Below are 9328 nucleotides of genomic sequence, written 5' to 3'. Positions count from 1 at the left end.
AGTCAAGGTATGCATTCACCTTGAGAACTTCATCTTTGTTTCCAAATGCAATGACTTCAGTTTTTTCCTTGTTTAACTGAAGAAAGTTCTCACACATCCAACTGTTAATTTCATCAATGCATTGGCAGAGGGAGTCAATGGGGCTGTAGTCATTTGGAGATAAGGCTAGGTAAATCTGGGTATCATCAGCATAGCTGTGATAGGCAATTTGGTTCTTTCTCATTATTTGACTTAGTGGGAGCATATACAGGCTAAACAAGAGCGGTGCAAGAATTGAGCCTTGTGGGACTCCGCATGTCATGGACGTCCACTTAGACTTATGCTCTCCTATACTCACATAATAACCTCTCCCTTCTAAGTATGACCTGAACCGTTTGATTACCATCCCAGAAAGCCCGAAACTTGCTATTATAGACCGACCGTGAGCAACAGTAATTTTACATTGTATTTTCATTTACATTTAGTGTAAGTTTAAGTGGAATACAACAGTATTTAACAAACATATATTATAATACATAAAGTAACTAATTTATGTTCATATTTTAGCTGGGTTCTTGATGATCTTCTGTTCTTCGGTCCTCAGGTCTGGAACAGAAGGTATAGATGACAATAGATCAATATTGTATCAAATTTTCTTGTGTTAGAATATTATTTTATTTTAAATATAATTCTCTAATGACCAGTGGTGGACAGTAACGGAGTAGCTTTACTTCGTTAATTATCAAAGTGGGAAGTCATGCCCTCTGGGGGCATTTGGCCAGGGGTGTTTTTACACCACAGACAAGGTTTGAGAAGAAAAAAATCATTATGAAAATATAATTATATTTTCCTTAAAATGTTCTTCCTAACTTCAGGCCTTATTCTCATGTCATATATAACTGTGATGTTCTGCAAAACAACAAGCTTTAAAACACTTTTTTCTTACTGGTGAAAATCATGGTCAAATCTGTTTTCTCTCAGGTACATCGCAGTGTAAGCTTCACAGTGAACATTACTACATCACTCTCGTCAACGTAGTCCATACGAAACAACAAAACTATATCTTGACTCCATATAGTGGTTGTTTTGGGAAAATCCCAGGTATTTTGAGCAGTAGGATTATAAAATGTATGTGCTAATATAAAATTAAATTAAGTAGCCTATATAAAATTGCTAAATAAATCTATCTATCAGTACTTTTTTACTTAAGTACATAAAAAATCGAGTACTTTTGTACTTTCACTCGAGTAAAATTGAAAAAGGAGTACTTTTACTTTTACTGGAGTAATATTTTATTATACGTATCTGTACTTTTACTCAAGTACTTGATTTGTGTACTTCGTCCACCACTGAGTAGGACCATATAAAAAATTTGTCCAACAACCTGAGGAAAATAATCACTATATTAAGAGATTACTTTACATTTTGCTCTTGTCTTAGGTCTTGTCGTTTTCATTTTCTCTCTTCAAGTTGTAGCCTAATCTAGGAAAGAAGCAGCTTGAGACTCCACCTCCTAAATACAGTTTATGCAGAAAATGTTTCTGTTGCTGCTGTTGGTGGCAGGGTGGCTCAGTAGCACTGACTGTCGCCTCACAGCAAGAAGGTCTCCGTCTGTATGTGTAGTTTGCGTGTTTATGAAACTCCACCTGGTCCCGCGGTTACTCTCACATGACATGCAGGACAAGTGAACTGTGTGTGTGTGTGTGTGTGTGTTATGGTGTATTTACTGCAGCGGAAGAAATCTGCTCAGTGCCGCTGAAACATCCTTGTGTTTGTTGCGAGTGTCAGTAATCTTTGTGGTTTCCAACAGACGGCGAATATAATCAACTGCAATGAGTCCAATGTGTAAACAATACGATTTACTGTTTACAGCACTTTACTGTGTTTTCCTCTGAGAAAAAAATCTTTCGACGCTCCATCATCCCCGTGACTCTACAAGAGGTTTGGAAAATGGATGGATGGAGGTTTCTGAAACTTCACACTATCTGGGTTGTGTAGCTTGTAGCCTATACAGTATGCAGCAATATGACTCTTTTTTATAACACTGGTCACATCCGCTGTTCTGATTAAATGTCATAAAATAGCAAACACATGAATGAGCTGGCAGAGACTTTTGATAATGTTTTATGATGAATAATGTCAGCTTATATTTACACACATGCACCTAGTAATTACAGTAAAAAAATGTGTTTAACATTACAATATTAAATACAATATAATCTCTAATGTTAGTATCTGTGACGTGTCGGTTATAACAGAATTTCTAACTCTTGTAAAAACAATGAAAAAATACAGTTGTGCACTTATAAAGGAAGCTTATGAGTTGTCACAAATAAATGCTGAAATATGAAACTGTCACACTGTTTTAAAAGTGTATCTTTGGATATTATAAATTATATTCAGAAAGTAAATAAGGAGCTCCAAAAATGCTCTGTTGTAAAAATGCAACTGATTTCTTTAAGGGGCTAGAAATTGCCTCTAAAATAGTTCACTGAAGATGCGGAAGGACATGGATTGTAGCTTGGTGGAGGTTCAGAAAGACCTGGTTCGTAACTTAGTGGGTGTGCAGAAGAACTTGGATCATAGTTTGGTGGAGGTGCAGAAGGATACTGATTGCATTTTGGTGAAGGTGCAGAACAACTTGGATCGTCGTTTGGAGGTGTTGCTAAAGGACTTGGGTTGTAGTTTGCTAGAGGTGCAGAACGACACAGATCGTATTTCGGTGGAGGTTCTAAACGACTTGGGTCATAGATTGGCGGAGGTGCAAAAGGGCCTTGTTGGCCCTGAAGCACAATATTGTTGTCAGTCCTGTAAGGCACATCTCTGTTTATGTAACTGACTGCAACATGCCTTGACTGAGAGAGAGAAAGATAGAGACTGAGAACACAACAAAAATAGAACATCATTATTGTGTTGCATTCATTATTGCATGTAAATCTAAAGGGGATGTAGTGACACCTAGTGCCAGTTAATTAACCAAACAGACTGGATATGCAGATGAGGTTGTTTGTGTCAAAATGCAGTTAAATAATCATAAGAATAAGTGGCTCTTTCTGTGTCCATGAAAGTACTAATATGTAAATCTAATATACATTTCCCTTAAAAATATTCTGCATTTCCACATTTAGAAATAAATGATTCTAAATGATGACTGTGGTTAACTTGATATATACAGTAATTCATTTTGAAAGAAAAACCTTTTATATCATTGTTGTTTGAATCAGTATAAAACAATCATTAAATGTAACTCTTTTTATGTCAGACTGCTTTTTGTGAGTTTTTATGAGTATTTGTGAGCTTGAACAGATGTCTTTCAAAAGAAGACCTAAGGCTGACATTGCTGACATTTCAAAAGTAAATTTTTCAGTTTTTCAGTTTAAAGATAAAAGATTTTTGAACTTCATCTTTTTACCTTCATCCTGCAGCAGTCACAGGAAGACGAGGCAACAATAACAGAGATGATGAAGACCAGAACATCACAGAAAACCAAGAGAATTAGAGTCACACCCTGAGTGAGTATACAGACAGGACGATTACAACTAAAATGCATTCTATTATTACTTATAAATATGTCTCTTTAAGAAACTGTCAGAAATGGCACATGATTGATATAAATGTTATAAAGGTCTAGTGTAGAGCTTAAATAGGCTACAATTAAAACAACATTGATAATATTGATATTAGCTCTTTGTCTGGTAAAAAAAAAGTCTGGTTAGATTGTAAGTTGTTTTAATTTTGTAAGAATGAAAGCATGAACATCTATTCAGACACTTACATCACTGTCAAGACAGTGAAATGGGATGGAGACAGCAGCTGCTATGGCATTGAAACAGTTTAGAAATTGTGAGATTCTGACCTGAAATGGGGAAAATGGAAAAAATGTAATGTAGTCTAATGAAATGTTAAATAATTTTTATTACATATTCAGACTAACCCAACATGTGTTACGTGTACATGCAGCTGACACCGTCACAGATCCAGTTAAAATCGACTACAGTGAACATAATGAATATTGTTCAGTATATGTTCATTGCACAATGTTGTTATAGTGTTGAAATAAAATGCTTACAATTAAACATGACCAGAGGAGATATAAAAATCCTGTCCAGATTGTTAAGATTAACATCGCTATACCTATTGATATTTCCAAAACCTGTAAGATATAAAACAAGACAGTATCTGTTTCTTCATTTCCCCTCAAATCAAAATGAAAAATTTAAATGGAACAGTTTTACCCCCAGAATCTTTGGCGTGATCTTCAGGAATTTAGACACTGCACGCTGGTCAAAAGGTGATGCTGACTGCTGCAAAAAGCTGGTTACATCTTCATGTCTAGGCATCTTTAAATACACTGAGAGAAACGTGTGTCGACATGGAAATTGTAAGAAACTTAAGTTCCGAATCTGATGCACTTAATGTTTTCGGTTACAAACGAATGTACTTTGCAAATATATTAATATCAGTTCTAATTTATTGACCTTACAGACGTTAAAAGCATGCTTTTCTCTTTACTGTCAACCAAGAGGAAGAGGAACCAAATGTCACTGTGCACATTCCCAAAGCTGAAAATCAGGATTTACTAGAAGAGTTGCTCAGACGACACATCACAAGGTAATCAAACAGTGTTGGCAAAGACAGCTGATTTAGATTTCATTTGTAGATCTTTTTTTCAACAGAACTTAAAAGTGCAACTTCAAGATAATGGCACAGGAGACGCCACTATTTTCTGGTGGTCCATACAGAGTTTGGAAAGAACATGTTCACTTGATCTTGCCGGTCACAACACGTAAGATCTGCATGAACTTACAAATTTCCAACTACACAGTATATTTTTGCAATAACCACAGTGAGTACACAATGAACAAATAAAAAGGATTTATGTAAACTGGTATTTTGTTGTAGCTGCTTATTCCAGGTTTTACTTAACCCACAAACACAGAGAGATGGATGATAAATGTGCAGAATACTTACACTAAGTATCATTTTTTCAGCCGCCAACTTAAAATCCATTCAGATTAGTAGTATGTGTTAGTAGCATTTTAATTTTGTTTTTCCTAGTAAGAAGTCGTCTTTCTGCTCACAAGCAATGTCTCCACCTCCACAAAATATGAAGAGAATTATTCTCAAACGTCACACTGATGTAAACACTGGGTGAATTCTGGTTATACAGATAGGATTTTAAAGGATAGGAACAAAAACGTTCGAAATATTGGACGTTTTTTAAGAGACTTGCTGATGTTGGGGCATTTTGAGTCAAAAGGGTCAACTCAAAAAAGTTAGTATGGCATATTATGCAATCAAGGAAGCAAATGATCATTTGTATCGCTGTCCAACTACGGTGTCAGAATGGCCAGGTGGTTAAGGTGCCAGACTTAACATCTTATGTTGAGATTTCTGGAGATGTGGGTTGGGTTCAAATCAATTCCCACTTCTGACAAGTGTTTTGGATTGACAGGACTAGAGGTCCCAGCTTCAGTATCAGAATAAGTGATTAATAAACAAGTAAGTGATAAATAAGTGATTCAATATCAAAATGTAAATGCAGTTTTAAACATCAAGAATAGTTTGCTTGTTAAAATACAATACAGGGAACCTAATTTAAATGTCTTTACTTATATTATAATAATCATCATATATAATTAAATAGTTAAATGTTGGAATAAAAACACAGAATAATGTCATGTGAAATTATGTAAAAAAAAGACCTTCATCCAACTACTGTAGCCCAGATGAAAGGAAAATACATGCAGAGAACTTCTCAACCACTAGGAGGAGATGCAGTACAAGGATAGAATTTGTTCAGCAATTAGCATTATTGTGTTCTCAGCTTGGCATCGATTACCTGAAGTATCTGGTGAAAAACGAATAATAATTAAAATAATTAAATAAATAATCCAGTCGATATCAGCCATAATGTGAAACAAAGAAATTAAAATTTTATTTAAAAGATTAAAATATTTAAAAAGTACAATCTGTCTTTTTCAGATGTCTTTTTGTTTTTTTATGTCTTTTTCAAAGCCTTTGTCAGAATCAGTGGTATTAGTAGTCATGCATAGTTGTGCCTAGAAGATTTTTAAATAAAACAAAATTATTTTATCTATTACTCCGTCAATAACAATAAATAAAGAAATAAGTTGTGATATAGTTTGGGACAAGAACACATTTGCATTTGAGCGTTGTTTTGTTTCAGTCCTCATTTGCCACAACAAAGGACCTTTTTAGAAAAAAACTGTTGACAAAAAGAAATAGTGACCAGTTACAGCTGCGATATGCAATATGATGGACCTTCATTAGGCATTAAAAAAATTATTCAGTGTGGATCGAAAGTAAAATTGAATGATGATACAACAGAAAATATTGGCATCAATTACAAAACTACAATATATGATACGTTTAGGGTCTGCAAACAGTTTGTGGAAAGAGAAACCCTGAGTTACAGCACCTAATACACACACACACACACACACACACACACACACACACACACATAAATAAATAAATATTTCCTTATAAGTAACAATATGTGTTATTTGCCATCCGCTCTATTGCTATTATTGAAGACCAGGGCCTGCAAATACTTGCAGGACTAGCAACTACTTGGATGAAATTTAAATAACGACGATCTGATTAGCATAATGTGTATATATATATATATATATTATATTCACACACACACACACACACACACACACACACAATAATAATTATTTATACACTTTCTATATTACGTCTCTGGGTTTGCTAGGAGTCAAGGTAGTGGTCAAGTCTGTAAAGGTTAACGACCCCTGCTGTACAACCAATCTCTGCTGTTGAGAAGTTGGATAGTTTTGACATCCCTTTTTGTTTACTTTTAACTCTCTCATTGTACAACACATTAGGCCTAAAATCAAAACTTTCGGTGTTCCACACGCTCATCCTCACCGCGAGATCTCTTTTCCCTAGTGAATTTTGCAGGCCAACCAATAGTCAATCAAATCTTCCGCGCTTCATTAATATTCAAATACAAGCGTCGTTCCGACGATGTGATTGGCTAGAAAAAAAGCCGGTCGCCTGAGAGTGAGCGGATGAAATCACCTGTCAATCTCCAAAAGGGCGGGATTTGCCAAGCCCCGATATATGTAAAAATACCATTCACACACTCAGTGGCTGTGACACGAGCGAAGGGGCTTTTCGAAATATCATATTCAAATCAGTCTCCGGCGAGGGACGGAAGAAGTGCACAGTTTGAACAAATGGAGGAAGATAGCACTGAACAGATAAAACCCCTCCTAACCACAGTAAGCATAAAGTTATTTGTTGCTGTCTCTTCAGATTTGAGTGGTTGCGGGAGCGTTTCTGCGCGCGTTAATTTTAAAGAAAAGAAAGGGACGGGGATGAGGGAAATGGATGCGGACTGGTTTAAAGCATCACTTCCTTTGGGTTGTTAACGACCCAAGAGCTTCCACATGGTTATAGTGGACTTGATAGGGGTTTGTTTTGAGGTTGTATTGCTGTGGAAATGTGCTTTCATTGTTTTGGGGTGGCCACGCTTCTGCCAGGAAGTGTCGTTCTATCATTGCGTCACAATAACGGTGAAAGACGAGCGCAGTAGACTGTGAATCCCTCTCTCTCTATGGCACGAAACACACTTTATAACTTTTATTTTATGTTTTTATTGTCTTTCCTCACCAGAATATTCTGTTTTGATACAATTTTGAGAAAATATATGAGCATTAAAGCAAGAGTTTGGTGTTTATTCTGTCTTTATGTATTTAGTTTTTTGCTTACATGATTTGCTATTTAAAAATAGAAATGTGTCCACAGTTTTTATGTTACCATTTTTAAAATGACTTTCTGATCTATAAATAATAAAAAAAAAATGTCATAACATCCTCTCAGGATATAAACACTTGACATTGAAGTCCACTCATTTTTATCACTTTGTCAGTGGGAGACCAAAATATCAACCTAGTTAACATGAATTTGTGTAGTAAACAATTGATGATACTTTCTCTCTCTCTGGCTATTATTATTTACATAAGTATGTATAAGTAAGTGCCCTTTCCTCTGTCCCTCTCTTTCAGTCCTCAGAAGCTTAATTTCCATGTAGTCATAATGTCTTAAAGGCACAATATGTAAGATTTTTTTATTAAAATATCCAAAAACCACTAGAACAGTGTTATATATTTTGCTGACTTGTGTACTTGCATTATCCCAAATGTTTCGAAGAATGTTTAAATCCAGAGAAATAAGCAATTTTAACTAGTGACACGGACCGTGTCCATAGTGTCATTGTGTCGCCTGCCAATGACGTCATAATCCCTCGATTTCCGGTTTTGTTTTGTAGAAAACATGGAAACACCAAAGACGCTTTAATATGTTGTGCGTTTTAATAGACCGGTGACGACCGCACAGAGTAACAGTGTTTCAAAACAGTCAATCCACAGTCAAATGCACACGGCCTGCATAAAGTAGCTGTGATTTTTCGCGAACCGTTGTGACTTCCATAAAAAGGTGACGTCAGAACTACTCAGTCACCACCCCGAGCACTGCCCACAGTCCCACTCTCCTTTTACCAAACCCCCAGACAACATCACGTCCATGCCATTGCTGAGCAACAACAACACGGAAACATGTTGAGAAAACGCTGTTCAGTCTGGATGTCAGGAAACTACATCATTGCACAGTAGGGCTGTGACGGTTGCCGTGACAACCGCTGTGTATTGCCACCAGCGGTAGTGCACGTGATGTCACAAACTATAACAAGCATAATACAAAGTTTTGTATACAAGTGTAATAATAGTAACAGTTGCAAATTGTTTTATTTAGACTATAAGTCTATGCTAATTCACAAATTACCTCAAATGCCATACACGCCGTTTGATCCTTTAGATTGGCAGGTTTGAACGCAGGAAAATACAGTACAGAATACAGAAACCAAATACTACATCGCCAATCTGGAATCATTTCCATTCATGCCACCCATCCGCATTTGTACAAGTGTCTTCAAGTTCACATGATTGCAAACGCTCGGTTGGTCAGGTTTGTATTTACTGCATTCGGTGTTTGAAAAAAAAAAAAACATGATTTACCATTCTGAAACATCCTGTTGTAAGCATGTTGGAGGAGGTGGTTGGTTGTCTCCTGTCGTCGCCGATTTCGGGGTCTGAGTTTGGCTCAAACATGTAAGGCCGGACAACATTTCCCTCAGCAGTGACCATCATTACCGGTGTTTCTATTGACCTTACTTGTGAGTATCACCAAGCCACAGCAGGCTACAGCATACATGACCCTAGTTACCTGTGGTTGGCCTGGCCGTGCGTCACTCAGAAAACAACAGGCCAATCAGAAGAGAGGCTCATGAATATTA

The 9328-nt window shown here is 36.4% G+C and overlaps 2 protein-coding genes across 2 annotated transcripts in view; one reads left to right on the top strand and one right to left on the bottom strand.

The window, feature by feature from the left end:
• The window catches only part of LOC107686628 (uncharacterized), a 10676-nt gene extending 6357 nt beyond the window's left edge, over nt 1-4319 (bottom strand). Inside the window, exons 1-6 of the mRNA XM_016483695.1 lie at nt 4215-4319; nt 4049-4132; nt 3914-3970; nt 3755-3835; nt 3392-3487; nt 2555-2834 (exon numbers count right to left, since the gene is read on the bottom strand). Coding sequence (XP_016339181.1) covers nt 2555-2834; nt 3392-3487; nt 3755-3835; nt 3914-3970; nt 4049-4132; nt 4215-4319 — 703 coding nt within the window. The remainder of the gene's footprint in view (nt 1-2554; nt 2835-3391; nt 3488-3754; nt 3836-3913; nt 3971-4048; nt 4133-4214) is intronic.
• A 2795-nt stretch (nt 4320-7114) lies between these two features.
• LOC107686077 (sodium bicarbonate cotransporter 3-like) overlaps nt 7115-9328 on the top strand; it is a 50956-nt gene continuing 48742 nt past the window's right edge. The window contains exon 1 of the mRNA XM_016482921.1: nt 7115-7256. Within this exon, the coding sequence (XP_016338407.1) occupies nt 7212-7256 (45 nt within the window). The 5' untranslated portion in view covers nt 7115-7211. The remainder of the gene's footprint in view (nt 7257-9328) is intronic.

The sequence above is a fragment of the Sinocyclocheilus anshuiensis genome, unplaced genomic scaffold (assembly GCF_001515605.1).
Source record: "Sinocyclocheilus anshuiensis isolate Anshui unplaced genomic scaffold, SAMN03320099.WGS_v1.1 scaffold389, whole genome shotgun sequence".
Taxonomy (NCBI): domain Eukaryota; kingdom Metazoa; phylum Chordata; class Actinopteri; order Cypriniformes; family Cyprinidae; genus Sinocyclocheilus; species Sinocyclocheilus anshuiensis.
Note: the sequence above shows the minus strand (reverse complement) of the source record. Positions and strands in the feature narration are given on the sequence as shown.